General features: G+C 44.4%; 2 protein-coding genes across 2 annotated transcripts in view; both read right to left on the reverse strand.

Annotated features, from left to right (window-relative positions):
* Window positions 1-381: 381 nt before the first annotated feature.
* On the reverse strand, window positions 382-4,146 carry SLC35D3 (solute carrier family 35 member D3). The gene is made up of 2 exons (XM_027602934.2): window positions 3,157-4,146; window positions 382-2,147 (listed from the first exon to the last, which is right to left on the reverse strand). Exons 1-2 carry the CDS (start codon window positions 4,034-4,036, stop codon window positions 1,333-1,335), a joined length of 1,695 nt encoding a protein of 564 aa, XP_027458735.2. The 5' UTR covers window positions 4,037-4,146; the 3' UTR covers window positions 382-1,332.
* Window positions 4,147-11,375: 7,229 nt separating this feature from the next.
* The window catches only part of PEX7 (peroxisomal biogenesis factor 7), an 82,946-nt gene continuing 72,815 nt past the window's right edge, over window positions 11,376-21,506 (reverse strand). The window contains exon 10 of the mRNA XM_027603949.2: window positions 11,376-11,877. Coding sequence (XP_027459750.1) covers window positions 11,809-11,877 — 69 coding nt within the window. The 3' untranslated portion in view covers window positions 11,376-11,808. The remainder of the gene's footprint in view (window positions 11,878-21,506) is intronic.

Consider the following 21,506-nt stretch of genomic DNA (forward strand, 5'->3'; position numbering starts at 1 on the left):
AAATAATAAAAGTGCCTTCTCTCAAATTACCTCTCTGGAGGGGGCCGAAAGAAAGACAGCCCTCTGCGTGCACTCTCCTATTACATCTCAGGCTCCATGTTAACTGACGTCAGTGGTGGATGGCTTTCATAGTGCAGCGTGAGGCAGCATTTTATTTTACCTTATAACGGTTTCCTTGACTGGAAAATGGGAATGTTTTTGTGGTTGTTATTGTTGTTGTTTTAAAGTAAACTGCCCTGCTAATTTAAGAACTTCTCTATGGGGTGGCCCCTACATAGCAGATACCCAACATCACACATTGAAGACTAAGGCAAGCTACCCAGCAACAATAGAACATAAATGTGCCTGAAACAAATTTATAACACTGTATCTTTTAGCAGATAGACTCATAACTTTATTTTGACAAATGTAAGATAGAAAAATATCATAGAGTGAATATTGCAGTTACTGTTTTTGTAACAGGGTTTGGGATGTGCAGGGTGACTCGAAAGAGCAAGCTTAACTGGATGGACTCACTTCTGTTTGGGCTTCAGTTAATACCGAATTATTGTTCAGCCTTTGCATTTGCTTGAAAGAATATTGGACACAGTAAAACTGGCTTTTCAAAAGGTTATGGCATTCAGTAATAAATATTATGAGGCAATGAACCCAAACAACCTTTAAAATAGTTTTATAATTACTAAAAGCCAACTTTAAACTTCAGGCTTAAAGCTAAGAACTCATATATTCAAAATAGCTTTAACATTTTCTACCAATATATAATAGAATAATAGAGTACTTATTTTTTTAAAAAGTGAAGAAAGATTAGAGTAAACATGATATTTCAGATGACTATAAACGGTAAACATCAATTCAGGATATATATATGTATATATATTATTTCAATAATATACTCTCGCTCAGTTGGCTAAAACCTGTAGTTCTAGCTATCACTGAAGACGTGTCTGGGTATGTCCTCTTTGAGCTCATTCAGTGTGGGCATCCCGTCTATACTCCATCTTTGGAGGGGGTGGGTTGAGGAACTCTAAGTACATGCAGATATTTGGTATGGTTATAAAGACATAAAATTCATGTGCCAGGAGTCTGCAGTCAGAACCGCTGCGTTCCTTCCTTAAGCTTCACGCTCGTTTGTCTCTGTGATGCCTCAGGTAAACTCACACTAAATAATTCACACGGGTGCTCACGCTGTTGCTGTCAGTCCGTTTCAGCTTCCTTCTTTGCTTCCCTTCCCCACTCCTCAAAGGATAAAATTGTGCGGCCCCTCATTAAAATATGGTATCTCTAACATACAAAATAAGTGTATGTACATATATACACACATGCATTTCCTTCTCAAGGACTGGGTAACTCCTCGTTTTCTATCAAATAATCCTTCTTCATATACTTGGTTCCCCTAACTAACCTCCACACTTCCAGGTAAGCATCCTTCAATGACCTCTTGCTCACTTCCGCGGGGCCATCTGTGTTCTGCGAACTCCTAGCCACCTGCGGGTCTCCTCTGGGGCTGCCCCTCGCCTCTTGCCCACTCCTCTGAGTGGGGCCACCTGCTGACCCGCCATTTCCGTCCTCCGCGGGTAGCTCCTCCATGACGAACGGCAGCTGATCTCCACTTGGCTGTGCTTCCTCGCCCCCGGGCTGCGTCTCTAGGTCTTCGTAGTTGCTTTGCTTTCTGGTCTCCACGAATTTGGCCACACAGTAAATGATGGAGCCCAGAGTGTTCACCACCACGCCGGCAATGAACAGAGAGGTGGGTTCCACATCGCTGAAGGCCACCATGCCCACTGTGATGGTGGCGATGCTCTTCACCACGCCTACGAAGCTGGTGGTCACCGCCGAGTTGATGTAGGTGCAGTGCAGCGTGGTGAAGTTCATGGCGCAGCCGATCAAGATGCAGGCCACGAAGATGCAGACCATGGCCGGGTCCTTCCAGCCAGGGAAGGTCCAGGCGTGGATAGAGTCGGTGCTGGCGAAGGAGCAGACGACCAGCAGTGGGGTGGCGGACACCGCGATGACGTACTGCGCGGTGAGCGGCCCGTGCTCCGTGTCGGCGCTGGCCTTCTGGATGAGCACCAGGTAGGCGGCGTGCACCAGGACTGCCAGCACGCCCGTTACGTACCCGATGGGGTCGCCGGTCAGGTCGCCGGCTCCTGGAGCGCCCCAGGAGAACCGCGGAGCCAGGGCAAGAAGGAAAAAGAGAAGACACCGGGTTGGCGAGGGTGGGTATTCACTGGGGCAACGCGTAGGGTTGGTGAGTAAACAGGGTTCGCGTCCCAGCTCTGCCCAGGGGTATAAAGCGCAAGAGCCAAGTTCAGCCAATTCCCAGTTCGAGGCATAATCGGAGGCGCCTTCCCTGCCATATCCCCGGGGCACCCTGGATAGTTCTGTCCAAGACCAAGGCCCGGGAGAGCGCAGATGCCCTCGGGGTAGGCACGGAGGTCACCCAGGCGCGTTGTACCCTTGCCCTCTCCGTGGGGCTCCGGAAGAAAGAGGGATCCCCAGCTAGTGTCCTCTACCCCGGGCGGGCTGGTCGCCGAGCGAACGCCTCTCTCTCCCGACCCGTTTCCCGTTCCCGTCGGCTCCGTTCGGGCTTAGTCCTTTAAGCTCGGCCCTCACGTGGGGCTCAATCCGGCCCCCTCTGCCTCTCTCCCTCAGCACCTCGCGCGGCGCCAGAGACCCCAAACTAGCCTCCGCGGCTCAAGCTTGGTTTCCATTGTCCCCCGACCCCCACCACTCCAGCCCCGCGTGACCCAGGGAAGTTCAACGCCCCCCTCCTTCCGACTCAGCCTGGGGGCTCCAGTTCCCAGGCTCAGGCGGCTCCCCCACCCCTCCTGGAGGAAGGAAGCGAGGCAGGGCGGAGGAGAGGGGAGGCGGGGGGAGGGGGGGAAGGGAAGGTGGAGAGGGCGATACCGGTTTAGGCAGGGGCGGGGGTCGGAAGCCGGGACTGGGGGGAGGGGTGCGCTCTAAAGGAGGAGGTCGGAGCGCTGGGAAAGGCTCGGCGTGGTCTCAGAAGTCCCGTTTGCGAACCGAGCACCCACATTCAAGCCTCCCTCTGCCTCAGTCTCCCCATCTGGAAGTGAGGGCCTTGCACTAGGTGATCCCCGCAGTCTCTGTCCGGTGGGGTAGGGTGGGCCGGGGGTGGGCGCGGGTCCCGCTCACCTGCCAGGGCGGCGCCGCAGGTGGTGATGAGTACGGCCGCGAGCACCCCGGGCGAGGGCGCGCCGTTCTTGAGCACCAGAACGCCGATGAGCATGGTGACCAGGGGCAGGCAGCGCTTGAAGACCACGTACATGGGCAGGCTGAGGCCGCGCAGGGACCAGAGCGTGAGGCTGGACTGCAGCGTGGAGAGCACTGCGACCCCCGCGAAGGAGCGCGCCAGGCTCAGGCCGAAGGGGGGCACGGCGATGAGCCCCAGGCGCCGCAGCAGCTCCAGGCTCAGCGCCGCGGTGGAGCTGGTCAGGCACTGCACCAGGGTCAGGAAGGAGAACTGGTAGCGGCTGATGAGGAACTTGAGCAGGATGTTGAGGGAGCCAGAGAAGACCCCATGCGCGATAGCCACCGAGATGCCCAGCACGCGGCCCCGGCACAGCTGCCGCATCGCGCCGGCCGCGCCGCACCCGGTGGTGGCGGAGCTCCGGGACCTGCAGAAGGAGAGCCGGGAAGAGAGCCGCGAGCAGCGGAGCGAGGGCGGCGGGGGTGCCCGCCCAACGCCGCGCGGAAGGGCAGGGGGCGCCGGCTCGCTGCAGAGGGCAGCTCCAGCCAGGCGTCCTTGCGGCTCCGCCGCTTCGCGTCCGACTGCCCCGCAGCTCCCGGGAGGCAGTGACGAGGGCGGGGGACTCCGAAAAGTGGCAGGGGTGGGGGGCTGGTCTGAGAGGAGTGGCGGGAAACCTAGCGACAGCGATCTGTAAGTATGTGACGAGCTGCGATGGGTTGTGTCCCGCGCGGTTTCCCAGCCAGGGCGGACGCTCTGCTCCTGGAAGCCCGGGCAGCTGCCGCTAGCGGGACCCGACTCGCACCTCTCCGGCAGCCCAGCGCCCATCCGGGCGGGCTCTCCCGGCGCCGCCCCCTCTCCTCCCGCCAGGCCAGCTACTCCCGCTGGCCTCTTCTTTCCAGCGCCGAGCCCAGGAGCGCGGGTTGCGGGATCCCGGGCACAGCTAAAGATGGTAGAAACAACAGCGCCCCAGGGTCGAGCTTACTAGCCGCAACAAGTGACAGCACCCTCAGCCCCAACCCTTCCCTTCCCTCCCCCGAGCTTCAAGTGGCTTTTCTACCCGCCGTCCCTACAGGCGCAGCCGCGGGACCTTGTCCAGCTGCCGGCCAGGAAAGGGGAAAAAGTCGGTGCCAGCCGGCTGCGGGGCTCCCTGATGCTCCCGCGCCGGCACCCCCACATTGAAGAAACCCACGGCCCCAGGACACCGCCCCAGCGTGCTTTAGGGCGCCAAGCCTGGCCTCTTCCCGTGGCCGGCAGCGCGCTCTCCAGTCTGTGCGCCTTCCAGAGAGGGACTTGGGATGACTCGCGTGGCTCTGGGGGAGTTTGGGCGGGGGGGCGCTCCTTGGCCTCGCCGGACTGCAGAGCCTGGGGGCGGAGGCAGGGCACACGTTCCAAGTGGGGCAAAGATGTGAAATAAGCATAAAAGCAGAAGCTAAGTCTCTGGAGGGAGAACCCTCCACCGATCTGGGGCATCACAGGGGCGACGGTGCCCCAGGGGTGGGCGGGCAGCGACTGGCTGGGAGATGCGCGCGGGGGGGGGGGGGGGCGGTCGTTGGCAGGGGAGGGAGGGCGTAGCGGGGGCAGGAACCCGGGGCCAAGACCGCGCCGAGACTAGGTGTAGCTTTCTCTGGAACCTGGGGAACCGACCGCAGCCTGCCGGGCTGTCGTTGGCGGCTTTGGGGAGCGGGACAACCCCTACCTCTTACCTCCCGGGGGGCCCTGCAGGACTTGAGAACTGTTTACTTTCTATCTGGCTAAGAAAAGTAGGAAATTATTTTCTGCGGGCACAAGGCTTCTGTGACCCTTCGATCTGAATTTCGTTCCCTGGAAAGTAACACCCGGACACGGAAACCCAGCAGCAGCAAAGGGGTTCGCTCGGCCGAGGTAACAGCTAAAAGCCAGACAGTTCAGTTTTCGCGCTACTTTAAAATTACGGACTTGGCCAGGGTTTGGGAGCGAGGAAGAGAGCCTGAAATTGCTGCGCACCACCTCTCCCTTTCCTTCACTTTTCCTAGCCACCCATTGCCATCGGGATCCCAACCTCCGAACCCTTAACTGCTGCACAAACTAGTATACACGAACCGTTTCTTTAGTGATTCTTTTGTTTTCTCCTCCATACTTCCCCCTCTGTGCTGAACGCGGCACTTCCAGCCCGGATATTGAAGCCGCGATTATTTTTACCAGAGCAGAAAAATAATTTCCACCAGGGACTGGCAGCATCACTGCAGTCCTTATTCTGGGCCAGCTTTGCATGTGCTGGGAGCTCACATTGGTGGGAGAGATCTAGGTTTCAACCAGTCCTGCCCAGGGCCTAGTAGGGCCACCTCCCTGCCCCCCTCAGGTCGACACTCAAGAAAATGTTTGCAAATGGCTCAGTGTGTCAACTTTCCAGGAATAACACTGAAAAGCAATTTACTGAAACCCGTGCTTCTGGTTCCCTGGGAAATTCTTTGTTTTTGTTGCTAACGGCTATGGTTACACAATATTGGCCATTTCATGGACTGTTTTTCAAGTGATGTTCTTTCTTTAGGAAAAGGGGTCTGAAGCAGCAGGTCACATTATGTATATGTGTGTAGTAGAAGCATATAAACAAAGTATACTCAGATTAAAAAAAAACCCTTGAAGATGAACTTTTTAAAGAAATCAGCAAATAACAGATCTCTGCTTCTGGGGACCATTCCAATAAAAGCCATCTTAAGTGAACACAATAAAGAACTGTCTACATAGACCCAGTTTTGGAATGATTCATTTCTGCCAGCAATTATAATTGCTTCCATTTGTGATACTAACATTAGGTAAAAGATTTGGGGCTGATTCAGCTATCTTACCCTTCTCATTTAGGCAAGAAAATTTAGCTTAATACTTGAAACCTGCATTGGCATGAAACAGTTCATTTTCTCTACTTTATTGCATATAATTCTTTTCCATTAGGACTTTCATTTTAAAAAAATTAATACCATCTCCCACACCAATTACTAGATGAGCTCCTAAAGAAAAATGGGAAAAACAAGAATACTATGTTTAGCAAGGTTAATTGAAGAAGAATGTAGATCTGAAGGTCAAAAAGCTATTGGACCTACTGATATCAAGCTCCATTAACTTTGGAGCTACTTAATACATATTGATGGCATTAAATAAATCCTTTAGGTCATTCGTTTGGCAAACATATATAGAAAGAGAGCGAGTATTTGGGGCCAGGCAGTTGGTTAGCCACAGAGAATTCAAAGATGAGCACTCATCTGAGCTCTTCGGGATTCACAGGTGCAGGTGAGACAACACAATGAGGCTTATGCAACAGTGGGGCCCGTGGCAGAAGCGAGAGCAATAAAGAGGACAATAAAATCAGCTTTCTCCAGAGGTATCAGAAAAGACATCCTGGAGAAGGAAATATGGTCTTATTTCATTATTTTTAATAGTAAAAGTAACCCATTCCCATTATAGTATGTACAAGGAAAGCAGACTTTAGAACAATAATTGAACATGCTATCTTCAATATTCCCCACCCCAACCCCAGACCAACCCCACTACACAGAGCTGGCTACTAGTGCAAACCTTTACGGTTTTCTTACGTATCTATTTATACGTACATAATCCCCTTTTAAAAAAAAATGATAAAACTAGGACATCGACCTATTTGTGTGTAATTTACTATTTTAAAAAGTGTATGGTGGGCAGGTTAGCCCCCAAGATCCCTGCTTCCTCGTAGTCACACCTTTGGTCAATCCCTCCTACATTGTACTGGGGCTGGTCTGTGTGACCAGTAAGACACAGAAGTGATGGTGTCACTTGCTGAGATTAGGTTATAAAAGACTGAAGCTTCCATCTTGAACTTTCTTTCTGTCACTCCGCAGGGAGGAAGCCAGATGCTATGTTATGGAGACACTCAGGCAACTTGTGGAGGGGCCCGCATGGTGGGTGCCTGCTAACAACCACGTGAGTGACTTTGGAAGCTGATTCTTGAGCCCCAGTGGAGCTTTCAGATACCTGCAGCCCCAGGTGACAGCTTACCTGCACTGTCATGCCAAAACCTGAGCCAAAACCACTCAGCCAAGCCACCCTTGGATTCCTGACCTATGGAAACTCTAAAATAAATGTCTGTTGTTTTAAGCTGCTAGGTTTTGGGGCGCCTGTTATACAGAAATAGGTAACTAATACACCGATCGATAGCAAGGTATTTTTCATGTCAGGACACATAGTTCTACCTTATTCTTTCTGATGATTGTTCCATAGTATAACCTTTCTTCTGTAGACAGGCATCTAGACGTTACCAAACAATGATATAATGAATACCCTTGGACATTTGTTCTTATATACTCTGTATGTATTTGGGGTGGAGACATACAGACAGGGAATTCTAGAACTGGAACTGCTGAGTCAACCAGTAATTTAAAATCTTTACTGCCAAACTGCCTTCCAAACAGGTGTATAACAGTGCTCTCACTTTTTTTTTTTTTTTAAGATTTATTTATTTTAGAGAGAGCAAAAGAGAGCATGAGCATGCGGGGCGGGGGGTGTGAGCAGAGTTGTAGAGAAGGGGCAGAGGGAGAGGGAGAGAGAATCTCAAGCAGACTCCCCTCTAAGTGCAGAGCCTGCCCTGGGGATTCACCCCACCACCCTGAGATCATGACCTGAGCCGAAATCAAGAGTTGGACCCTCAACCGAGCCAGCCAGGCGCCCCAACAGTGCTCTCACTTTAACTTAATATTATCAGTATTTTAGTGTTTGCCAAAATGCTAAGCCAAAAAAAAAAAAAAAAACCAAAAAAACGGAATCCCATTTTAATTTGCATTTCTTTGTGGTCAATAAAACAAAGTCTGGGCACCGTTTTTGAAGTGCATTAAACATTTGCACTTTTACATCTGTTAATTATCTTTGATATCCTTTGTCCACTTTTATGTTTGGTTGTCTCAGTGATTTTTGAGAGCTCTTTATAAATTATGGCTATTAAACAATTCGTTACATATGTTGCAAATATACCTTCCAATATATCTTAGCTTTGCTAATGGTGTGTTTTGCTCCTTTTTGTATATTGTCAGTCTTTTTCTTTAGTCATTTCTCATAACTTTCGAATGAGGGGGAAAGAATTTGTCAAACCAACGCATACCTGAAACTAACGTAACGTTATGTGTCAAACTATACTTTAATCAAAAAGAAGAATTCACTGAGCCAAGAGCAGGGCAAACCAGGCATGTGGACTACGTTGGACAAAAACAGAAATGAAAACCTGCATTATTTATACAGGGAGTCTGTGAGCACACCCGTGTTTGGAGCACAAAGCGGGTGACCACGTGCAGGGAAGCAATGCTGCAGAGAGAGGCAGGGGCTGGTCCCAAAGGACAGCGGCTGTCTGATTCGTGAGCTGGAACTTTTTCCTGTAGGCAATCCTATATGCAGAGAAAGGTTTTACACTCAAATTGATGTAATCAGATCGCATTTTTAGATCTGTCTCCAGCAGCTGTGTTGGGGAGGATGGCTCTGAGGGCACAAAACTAGAAACAGACCCCTCACTTAGGGAGGGATCGTCTGCTCGGACTGTCCAGAAAAAACTTAACAATGGCTTGAACCAGGGCAGTGGTGGTTGGATTGAAGGGAGGAGACAGAATGGAGAAGTATTTAGGGGTTCGGGGAGAGGACTTCTGTGATTTGACTTGGAGTAGAGAGGTGGGCAAAGGGAAGGGACAAGAATGGCATTTAACTCTTCAGCGTGAGCGCCTGGGTGGACAGTACCGGCAACAAATGGGAAAGCACGTGCCAGAGGAGCCCATTAGGGAGCAAGACCAGTGTGGTTAGAAGAAAAGGAGCATAAAGGCTATGGGGGACCTGGATGGGGGAGGCAGGGGCTACAGATTTGGAAGTTTTCAGTAAATACATGGAAGTAAAAAATATTGGAAGTGGATTATCTCACTCAAGAAGAGGCCTGCGAAGGAACTAATGAGTTCCTTTTTGGAAGAGCCACAAGACAGCCAAGTTGGTCAGTTAAAAAGTGCCAGAGGTGGAAGAGACAGTGGGCTCTCAGCCTGGATCTTTCTGGGGGTGACATACCTTGATAGGGTCACTCCAGACCCAGGGTCAGCTTCTTAGCAACTTAGACTTCAGATCTAGCCACAGCAGAGTTCACATTCCAACTCTATACTTGTTGGCTCCTAGACTCCTGAGAGAGCTTCATTTCTTCATTTCTTTGTCTGGAAAACTGGGAGGGCTTCCTTGCAGGGACGTTAGGTCAATCAAAAGGACTAATATGCAGAAATCCTCTCACATTGTGCCCAGATCACAGGAGAAGTTGGAGAGGCGGGCAGGACGACAGCTAAGAGCTCAGGGGCCTAGAGACCAATGCTGTCCAGAGGCTGCTTGGCTTGTGAACCACCAAGCTTAAAGCTCTTGGAAATTCTCTTCCAGGAGAGAATCCAGCACCTTTCCTTCTAGTTTTCCAATCCTAGCTCCAGGGAACCCACTGGATAAACATTCACCCACACTTGGGGCGCCCGGGTGGCTCAGTCGGTTAGGTGACTGCCTTCGGCTCAGGTCATGATCCCAGGATCCTGGGATCACGCCCCCGCATTGGGCTCCCTGCTCAGTGGGGAGGCTGCTTCTCCCTCTCCCTCTGCCTGATGTTGCCCCTTCTTGTGCTCTCTCTGTCAAATAAATAGAATCTTAAAAAAACTAAAATAAAAAAATTAACATTCACCCACACTCTTTCATATTGAGGGACTCCAAGCACCAGAGTTAAGTATTAAGGAGTTATTGTTCCAGACGTCTCTCACATCCTTAAAATCGAGGGGGGATAATCAAGAGAGATGTTCATTTTTAAATCACAAGTACGTGTTTCAAAAGATACATGATCCATTATTTTAATAAAATCTCTTGCATTCTCAAAGGAAAATAAGTAGGTAATTTTGCTTCATTGTAAATGGGAGCTGGGTGGTCTTTTTTAAAGGTCTATGGTAAATCCAGCTGATAGAGACCCCCACTGTGAACCTGCTTTTACTGAACTGTGCTTAGTGTGATGCCTCTCGTTCTGGAAGGAACTGAGAAACAGCTCCATGAGCTTTATCATCATGACAGCCCTAAGGATGTGTCTGACCGCCTGATCCTCACATTATACTCTTGTTATGAAAGTAGTGTCCTCTCTATGGGGCCTCCCAAAAACAATATGTACTGATTGGTCTAAGAACTAAAAAGAGTTGTACTTTTCCCTGAGTACATTCATTCATGTAACAAATATTTCGTGAGCACCTTCTGTGCACCAGGTATGGTACTAGGGCCACGCCTGCGACAGGACAAAGTCCTTGCTGTTAGGTCTTGGGCACTGAATTGTGTACTCAACCAGGCTTCCCAGTTATGCTGCTGGGAGCAACCTTCTAGGACTTTGAGGCATAGATGTTCAAGTTCCACTCACGGCTTCACTTTATGTCCCTTTTGACAAGTCTCTTATGTGGTCTTGTTTTTTTATGTGGTAAGCTGTCAAATTTTTTTTTTCTGGAACAAGTAAACAAATATGTAATGTAAATATATATATTAGACTATATATATATAGTCTAGTTTTTGTTGTGTTACTACAAATATATTTTGCTCTTTAAAATTTTCAAAAACTTGTTAAAAATTTAATGACAATTTTTGCCATTTTTATTTTAATATTATATAAAAATATAAATATTATGCAAAGTTGTTTGTTTTACCAACGTTTCCCTTTCCACTTTTTTTTTTTTTTTTTTTTACAGGTCATCTGCACTTAGGGATTTTTCAAGGAGATTTAGGGAGGTACTGACTGAGGAGGGTTTATGGCATTACTTAGGGATAGTTTCAAGGGTAACTGCTTGAAACTTAGTAGGACCTAAGACTTTTTGCCCAGTGGCCAGTTTTGGGTTTTTTTTTTTTAATTGATAGTAGAGAAGTAGGAAGAGAGAAATATAGGGCTAAGGTTATAACATCTAAAAAGATTTGAAGAAATGTAAAAAACATGTAAGCTTTTAACTCACAGCATTCCAAGTTCTTAAAACATGCCACCAGTCCTTGAGACAAATTCATTCAGTCTGTGTGTCAAGAACATAGTAGATGCTCAATAAATGCTGCTGAATAAATCAAATCTATATTAGAGCCCTGTTACTGAACCACAGATATCTCTATACTATATATAGTATTGTATTCATATATAATACTGTATTAGAAAAAGCAACCTTGCTAGGATGTCATAAAATCATAAGTACTCAAGAGATGTAGTTTATTTTAATTTTTACCAACAGCAGTGATTATATTTTACATCAAAAATGACAAATTAAAAATGAAATATATCACTATCAATATAATCTACAGATCTCCCATATTTTAACCCATTTTACAATACAGAGATTACATTTCAATAGACACTACAAGAGGTACCATAACTTCAATTATTCCTTGGATCTTAAGAAATATGGCTTATGTACCAGGCTTAAATAGTGAGCCAAAGTCTTTATCAGCTGCCGCAAAATTATTCCAGGGTAAATTAAAATTTGAAATTTTGAATAGCACATAAAAGCACTAGTACTATATCGATAGTTAATTTATTTCCTGCTAAGTAGCTCTCAGCCAGTCTCCTTTGCTTCTGACTGGGGGAGTACATCTCAGGCTGGCATAGTGAGGCAAACAGGATCATATATCTTTATTGTTTCATCCCAAGCACAATCAGCCACCTAGAAAACAAAAAGGAAGTAAAAAGAAACGTAATCTACAAACATTCAAGGTCAGCAGCAAAAGCCGAAGTCACTGAGAATGGAAGCAGATGGCCCGCTGGTAAACATTGTTTTCAATAGGAAGAAGGCCTAATTTCCCTCTTTGGGCTACACCTCCGGGATTATTCCCAACTGACAGAAATTGCCTATAAGGATCTCCTGCCTCCCCACAACCTCACCTCGGCCCCACCTCACCCAAGAACTACATCATCCCCTATACATCCCAAGAGAAATGTTGAAAAAACCCACTCCTAAATCGGGAACCAAGGCACCATGCTAGGTATCGTGGGGACAGAAAGGAGATAATGTACAGCTCTTGCCTTTGCAGAACGGTTCATTAAAGACCTGCGTAGTGAGAAGTGCTCAAACAGACTCTCAGAGGAGGGACTATCTGCATCCAAGTGGGGTGGTGTCGGAAGACTTCACAAATGCTGTGGCATTCACCCTGGCCCTCTTTAGGGGCAGACACGGATGCCAAAGACATCCAAGTCTAAGAAGTCATACAAACATGAAGGGGGCAAAGGCCGTGGTGCTCAGGAACCGGGTGTTAAAAGGCTTGTGAGTATAGCAATGTCTCAGAGTCTAAGATTGATATGTAAAATCGATGTAGGGGCGCCTAGGTGGCTCAGTTGGTCAAGCATCTGCCTTCGGCTCAGATTGTGACCCCGGAGTCCTGGGATCGAGCCTGCTTCTCCCTCTCTCATTCCCCCTGCTTGTGCTCTCTTTCTCTCCCTCTCTGTCAAATAAATAAAATCTTTAAAAAAAATAAAAAATAAAATCAATTGTATCAAATAACAAAGTACTTAGTAACACATTTAATAAAAGACGTGAAAAACAGCCACACTAAAAACAAAAACACTGCTGAGAGAAATTGAAGAGGCCTAAATAAATGAGGAAATATGTTCATGGGTTCAATGTTGTTCCGAATTTAATGCTCCCCCAAATAATTTATAAATAATTCATGATCTCAGCAGGCTTTTTAATGAAAATGGACAAGGTGACTTTTAAAGTTTATGTGGAAATACAGAGGACCTAGAATAGCTGAAAGAATCCTGAAAAAGAAGAGCAAAAATGTACTTCCTATACTACCTGACTCAAGACTTACCATAAAATTATAGTAATCAAAACAGTGTAATATTGGTATAAGGATATACAAGCAGGTCAAGGAACAGAACAGAGTTCAGGAATAGATCCCAACTTGGACAAGAGCTTTTCATCCAATGTACCAAAACAATTCAACAGGGGAAGGGAAGTCTTTACAACTAATGGTGCTAGAAATGGACATCTATATGGAAAAAAAAAAATGAACCTCAGCCCCAACTTCACACCATAAACAAAGATTAATTTCAGGGGGGATGGGCCATGAACCTAAATATAAAAGCTAAAGGTATAAAGCTTTGAGAAGGAAACATAGAATATATTCTCAATCTGAAGATTAGTAAAGATTTTGTAGACAGGACACAGAAAGCAAGACACAAAAATTTGTTAGGTGCAATTGAAAATAAAATTTTGCTCATCAAAACACACTGTTAAGAAAATAAATAGGTAGGACATAGAGTGAGAGAAAGTGCTCCCAAAACTAATGCATCTGACAATATGTATCCAGAATATATGTAAAGAACTACTATAACTCAATCATGAAAAGACAACCCAATTAAAAACGGGCAAAAGACCTTACTAACAGACAAAAAAAGATATATGACCAATAAACAGATGAAAAATAAAATGTTCACCATCATCAGGCATCAGAGAAATGCAAATAAAAACCACAATGCGATACCACCACAGACTCACGAGAATGGCTAAAATCAAAGGCAGACAATATCAAATGTCAGCAGGGATGCAGTGCAGCTGAAACTTGGACACACGGCTGCTACAACCACTTTGGGAAACTGGCTGTTTCTGATGAAGTTAAACATATACCTATCTTTAAACTCAGTAATTCCACTTCTAGAGGTTTATCCTAGACAAATGAAAATGGCTTTACGAAACAATGCAGAGCAAGAATGTTCACAGCAACGTCATTCACAATAGCACAGAACCGGAAACAACCAAAATATCCCTGATAAGAGAAGATAATAAATTGTAGTAAATACCTACAATGACGTGCTGCTGAGCAACCCAATGGAGGGAGCTATTGATAGGCTCAACAACCTGGATAAATCTCACAAACATTAAGTTGAGTGAAAGAAGCCAAAAACAAGAGTAACTTACAGGACATTGCATCATATATGTTCTAAAACAGGCGAAACTTTATCTAAGATAAAAAAAAAATAGGGCAATGTTTGGTTTTGTTTTTTCAGCTGGGGGTAGAGGGGGGATAGGGGGAGACTGGAAAGAGATAGAAGAGAATTTTGGAGGAAGATGCAAATGTTCTATATTGTGATGGGATGTAGATTACACAGTGTACCTGTCTGTCAAAACATAGACCTAAGACTTGTACATTTGGATATATGTAACTGATACCTAGTTATAGTAAGAATAATAATGACAATAATAATAATAACTGAACGGGGGTGGGACATGAGTAGAGGAATAAATAAAACAAGAATGTTGATAATCGTTGAAGGTGAGTAAGGGAAGGAAGTTCATGATCCTATTCTGTTAACTTTTTATATGTCTGTATAACTTTTTATATTTTTCACAATAAAAAAAAAACAAAAATGTAGACAATGACATGAAGGATGAAGTGGCATAAGAGAGATTTTGACTAAAGGTATTTGCACTCTATTCCCCACTTTTAATGGTCACCAAGGCTCCAAGTTTCATAAAGGAACTCACAGTCTTAGTGGACAGTTGAATTAGCTGGCGGTCACAGAGTACAAGAACCACTCAGATTGATCGGAACATATTAACTCCTTATCACTCCCTAACAGTATTTGGATCACAGTCCAAGCTAGAGAGCAGTAGAGACGTAAGCATTAAACACCAGACTCTTCAAGATCTGGTTGCCACCTACTTGTTCGTTTCTTACTGCACCAGGCCCACACACTCAATCCCGGCCTCTTGTTCATGCCTCTGTGCTCTTGACCTTCCACTGATCCCCTCCCCTGAGTGACCTCTCTATTCCCTCCCTGCCCCTCTCCCCCTCGCCTTGTTCTGTCTGGAGGGAATACCTCTCTTTTGAAGACTTGGGTTAAGCCTCACTCCCTCTATGAAGTCATTCACAGCACCCATGCTATTCGGCTGTACTTACTTACAGACATGTGTGGCTTCAGCTCTTTGAGGGCACAGACAGTGTCTTGCTATAACACGGTAACTACTCAATAAATATTAGCTCAAAGAGTGTATTTTGCAGAGGAAGACTACAGACAATAACGTTTTCTTGTGTTCGTACGGAAAAAGCAGAGCTGGAACCAGAACCAAAATCTGTTGAGTCTGTCCACCAGAAATAAGTACCTCATAAAAGGCAAACTGACACTCGTTATCTGCCTAATGTTTTTATATCATGGGACACAAAGATCATTATATTAATTTACCCCCGTCTCATCTATGTATATTTTTTTCAAGTGCTAGACCTTTCCATACGTTATTTTCTCAGGACTTATTTGCTCAGAACTTCGATAACTAACAAATATCAAGGCCAATGAATCAGCAAATGTTCACAAATCTATAAATTAATCAGTAAAATCAAAAAGACCTCAAACTGCAAATGATATGGAATTATGAATAGTTGATTCAAATTAATGCAAATAATATTTCTCCATTAACTAACTAAACTCCAGCTAGTGCCACAAGTTTAAAAAAGCTTACAATAGAGGCGCCTGGGTGGCTCAGTCGTTAAGCGACTGCCTTCGGCTCAGGTCATGATCCTAGGGTTCTGGGATCGAGCCCCGCATCAGGGTCCCTGCTCAGTGGGAAGCCTGCTTCTCCCTCTCCCACTCCCCCTGCTTTGTGTTCCCTCTCTCGCTGTGTCTCTCTGTCAAATAAATAAAATCTTTAAAAAATAAAAATAAAAAATAAAAAAAAATAAAGCTTACAATAAAAAAAAATAATAAGGCAAGAAGAAAAGTGCTTTACTAAACTAACAAGGAGGTGCCTGACTCTCCGAGGTACAGTGGGCTTCCTGGTAAGGAGAGAGGTGATGTGGTCCCTGGCGGAGGTGGGCGGGGCTCTCACCGATGACCACCACCACCTCATGGCCTCTGGAGGCTCTGCTTCCCACTTAAGAATGGGAGTAAACACAAGGCTCTCTCTTAATGTTCCCTACTACCCATCTGAGACCAGGCTGAAAGACATTTAAAAAAAAAAAAAAGACTTTAAAAATAAGCGTTAACAAAAAGACCGAAAGATAAGTAAAGCGAATGGCATGAAAATAAACAATCTGCTTTACAGGATGAGACTGACTCATTCTTCAGCTGGTCAAACAAAGAGAGGAATCTTCCCTAGCTCCTCTCCTACTTCTTCATGACAAAAGCCATCTTTCCATCCCATCTCCAGGAATACACTCCTGGCTACGAAGACTCCTTCAAGGCCAGACTCGGGATCAAGAACGAGAAGAGATAATAGGTGTCTCCTTTCTCATCTACCGAAGATCCTCTTTCTCAGTTTCAGTCTCCTATACGGGGACTCACTTCTTTGCCCATTACCTTGCTGTCAGGAAAAACTGAAAGACTGCAATCAGCAAAAGGACTGCTGGGTGTTGATTCAGCGAAATGCCAGCATTGTCCAAGGGCCTCACAGGGTTACCTCATTCTGTAGGGGTCTGTGCCTTTCCCTGTCTTTGACTGGGTTATTTTACAACTCCGAAAGTTATAGAAAACTGATAGTAATCAAATGATTCTCATCCATTAAAGTTGCAAATGAATGTCGCCTGTGGAGATGCAACTGATGCCTCCCCTTGTCCCCCAGAAATCATTCCAAACATTACACTTTTTTGCCCTGTGGATATTGACCAGTTCTGCACCTATTAGGTAAATTCATTTCAGCCTTCAGTGATTGCCTGTTTATGTCTGTTCTTTGGTTCCTCTGAGCTAGTTGTAAAATCTTTCATGAGGTACATAAATCTTCAATACATGTTCATGATATATCTGTGTGAGAGTCATGATCGCTATTTTGAAAATCATCCTCTAACATGGTCACATACCGGGAGATAGCTTATTGGCCTCAACAGGGAAATCATTGTTTCTGTGCAACATAATAACCCTTGTTTTCTCATAGGAGATGAGACAGTAACCCAAAAGCCATTTCATTAAAAAAACAAACAGGAAATGGAGAGAATGGGCAGATAATTATACTAGGAAAAAAAGCTAAGAATAATTGTTAAAATTAGGCATGAAATTGTCTACATCTCTTGGCAGCAAAGGTAAAAAAGAAAAGCAAACAATAATGCAAGAAACGCAAAAATCAGGATCAATTTACCAGTTCATCAGAAGAAATCAAGTTTTTCCTAGCACTTGCCTGGCTATAAGAGAAATATATAATATGCTTCCATTATAAAAGTCATTCAGTGCCAAAAGAGGGGTTTTACAAGAGATACAAAGTCATTCTTCACATGGCTGTTTTTAAAATAAACATCTCAACCCTCAAATAAGCCAAAAGTATACTATTCAACTGTAGTTTCCCGAAGGCATTTCTATAGGGTAGTGGTTCTCAAGAGTTAGTGTACATTAGAATCATCTGGAGGACGTGTGAAAACACAGAGGCCTGTTCCCCATCCTCAAAGTATTCCTTCTCAAAGTGCGGTCCTGAGATCAGCTTCACTGATATCTCCTAGGGCTGATGTACACCCTGGGATCTTCAAATCAAGTCCACAGAAGGGATTCAGAGAGTCTACAGATGCAACATTTTGTGTGTATATACATCTGTGGGGGAGGGGAGAGAGGCTCAATCATTTTCTTCAGTTTCTCAACCCCTGACCCCAAAAGTTTAATCCAGAGCATTCCCCAGCAGAGCATCATAATCACCTAGGGAACATTCTAAAATGCAGCCAAAATTGAGAACCTCTGATACAGAACCTCTGATGTAGATCAATTTTCTTAACTGGGCTTTTGTCATGTGCACGAACCTGGAGTTCTTTGGTAGTATCTTATGTACGGGAATTTTTTTGCTGTTGACTAAACATTAATAAAATAAATGAATGAATAAATGAATGAACAAACTAACGAAACCAAAATTTAGTGGGGATTCAAATATTCTTGAGGGAGAATTTTCTTCCTTTCTTGAGGAGAAAGAAGAGGTTCATTTGCAACTAATATGGAAAACATCTTATGCCATATTTTCACATTTATTTGAAACTGAAGTTTCAAATCTGGCAGGCTGATATGTGGTGGGAAGATGGTGAACTGGGAGGAGGACCAAGGAAAAAAACCATGACTGAAGCCCCACCTGAAGCATCCCTACCCCCAGAGTTGATGTAGCTTCTTGATCCTGTTCTACATGAGGCAGTATCCAGAATTTCTACTTAAAACACAGAAGAAAATTTTATTAATCACGTAAGCTATGGTTAAAACCAATAGGTTGATTTATTTTTTTATTTGATATTTGCACCCTGCTGAGTTCTAAATGGGCTTAAGTGGTTTATAGATTAATGCACAGGGCCAAATAAAATAAATACAGATTCAGGGGAAAATGTCTGTTCTAAAGGGAACAAATGGAGCCAAAGCTTTCAGGCATCAGGGCTGAGCACATTACAACACTTGTAGAATAAATCAGGCTCTGTGCTTCGTGGTAACTCGGGAGAAAATGAGAGCATGCTGGGTAATACGATTTCTGTTCTCTAACAACACGCACATATGGGTGCAAACATCTTTGTATAATTAAACCCGAATAGGATTTTCAGCAATTATACATCTTGGTCAAATCTGTATTCCTGTGTTTTGTAGAGTAGACCTTTAGTAAATACTGTTGAATGAATGAATGAATGAAATAGTGAGTGAATCCATGCAGTGGTTTTCCTCCTCCAGAGATTTTCTGGAGTAGAGCCTCACCCATGGTAAGGAGCACCTGGTCAGGTGTGAGGTCAGAGATCTGGGTGAAGGCAACACGTTGTATGGGAATGGGGAATATATGGGATTGTTGAGCGTCATGAATATGATTTGAAGAGATTTCACAGGGAGCCTTCTTTTATGTCCCAGGAGCTCTTAGTCCAATATTCCTCTGTACTACAAGGCTATCTAAAACATAATTCCTATATGTGTGTGTGTGTGTGTGTGTGTACACGCACATTTACATTCATCCATTTATTTAACAAATATTTATCGGGTATGTCCTCTGTCAGATGCATGCTGAGGACACTACAGTAAACAAGATGGTCCTGGTCTCTGACCCCACAGATCTGAAGTCCGGCAAAGAGATGGATAAATAGACATCTACAATGCAGAGCCATATGGACAACAGACGAATCACAGGATCCAGCAGAGGTAGGGGTCACGATAACCAAATGTGAGGGAAGTGGATGTATTCAGGGAGAAATGTCATCTAAGCTGTGGCTTAAAAGAGAAGGATGCCTCGGCCAGACAGCATTTGGTGTTGCAATTGTTTGCTGGAGATGGGGGACACACTAGAGAGAAGGAAAGTGTTCTAGGCAGTGGAATAAATAAGAATAAATGAAGACCTAAAAGTTCTAGCTTTAAAACAACTAAATTGCACTGTAACTCCTCAGATGAAACTCTTAATCTTTGGAGCCAGGTTTTTTTCCTGACTCCCGTCTGACTCCCGTCTAGGGTTTCTTGAGGGCTGGCTGCCAAGGCCTATCTTGTCTGACCCTCTCCCCCGACAGTGAGTGTGCATGTGGGCACCACAGAGTAGGAGCCTCCAGACTCTACCTCTTCTGCCCACGGGTATTCAAGTGGAAAGTGTACTCCTTAACCTGCACGCCTCCACTGTAGTACATGTCATCCCGATGCTCTCTGAATTTCCTTTAATCTCACATCAAAACGCAAATCTTTTCATTAAAACTCAGAATTAAAGTTACCAACATTATAGGAAAAATGGTTTGTCAAAATGTTATATTTCTTCACTTAATGTAAAACTTGAAGACAAAATCTTATTATTTTAAAAATCTTCTATCTTCTAGGTAGTGAACAATAACTAATAGGATAAAATTCCATATAAGTTCGATTTTTCGTTGTTTTATTTTCAGTTTTAATAGCAAAACAAATATTCCTAAGTTTTAAGAAAAAGCACACTAATTAGAAATATGAATTTCTCACTATGTCAATTCTTTAAAACATAATGAAGGCTTCTTGAAAAACGGAATAGAAATTTCTTATTACTCTCAATTTTGTGGACAATGGCTTTTTGCCCTTGGGAAACGTGTTCAATTTCCTGTAATTATCTGTATGACATACGGCCTTTTTAGTAAAAATGAACAAGAGGAACAGGCAGAAGGATGAAGACAGAATGCAAGAAATCCCTAGCAGTCAACTCTAAATTTGGAAAAAGCAGCCCAGTTATTGTGTCACAGTGTATTGAATTACGGGCTAAAGAAGGAACATGTTTTACCTATTCAACCAACTTACAGGAGGAAGTGACTACAGAGAACATGGTTTATTATGTTAATGATTATGGAGTATAAGTAAAAGTAAGAAAGAGCTGACCTGATATACTAAAAGTCCTTTTCATTCATTCATTCATTCATTCATTTATTCAATATTTATTTAGTACATATCTATCATGTAGTTTGCATTCATCTACTCTGTATTTCCTGGCACCGAGTTGGCACTCAAATATTTACTGAAGCAAAAAACAAAAAGGAGAGAAGGAAGAGAAGAACTTGTACCTGACTCTGAAAGGCAGAAGTGGGGAAGAGTGAGGGGAACAGTGGCAGACACATGGAGATGACAAATTACAAAATATAATTGGTATGTAAAAGAGGGATTATATGGGATGGTGCGAAACAATTAGAAAGCAATACAGATTATAGTGAATCTTAAAAGCAACATTAAAAATTCAGACTCGGGGCACCTAGGTAGCTCAGTTAAGCAACTGACTCTTGATTTCGGCTCAGGTCGTGATCTTGGGGTCCTGGGCTTGAGTCCCACCTCAGGCTCCCTGCCCAGCAGGGAGTCTGCTTGGGAGTCTCTCCTTCTCCCTCTGCCCGTCCTGCTTGTTCTCTCTCTCTCTCAAATAAATTAATTTAAAAAAGTAAAAGTCCCTTATTAAAGATACATAATTTCTTTATTTAGAATCCTGCATATTAAAAATTATTTTTCCTGTGTATCACACACAAATGCACACACGGTGGCTGCCATGCAAATGTAATTTTTTCCATTGTATTTTCTAACTTGATTACTGACATCTACATGGTATTCATTTTTGCACATTTATTTTTACTGATCTTACTGAACTCAAAATTTTTAACAGGCTTAAAGTTGATGTTCTGGATTATAACATTGACAATCATATGGTGTTGATATGAATACCTTTGTCAATATTTCTACCTTTTAAAGACATTATATCCCATTTTGTTTTCTTCTATTACTAATTGGCTATGCCTCTTAGAACCATGTTGATTATCCTAGTGAAGATGGTAATTCTCATCTTGTTCCTACCTTTAATGAAGCCACTGATAGATTTCAGGTCAAGGACTAACAAAATCAGACTTGCATTATGGAAAGCTCTCCCCAGAAGCAGCGCTGAGAATTAGG

This window comes from Zalophus californianus, chromosome 7, assembly GCF_009762305.2.
Source record: "Zalophus californianus isolate mZalCal1 chromosome 7, mZalCal1.pri.v2, whole genome shotgun sequence".
Classification (NCBI taxonomy): domain Eukaryota; kingdom Metazoa; phylum Chordata; class Mammalia; order Carnivora; family Otariidae; genus Zalophus; species Zalophus californianus.

What these genes read in the sequence shown, in the direction of transcription:
- SLC35D3 (XM_027602934.2), bottom strand. Translation starts at nt 4,036, where the DNA reads ATGGGCGCTGGGCTGCCGGAGAGGTGCGAGTCGGGTCCCGCTAGCGGC. An exon ending in CTGCGGCGCCGCCCTGGCAG is followed by an intron (nt 2,148 to 3,156) that starts GTGAGCGGGACC and finishes GGGGCGCTCCAG; the next exon opens with GAGCCGGCGACCTGACCGGC.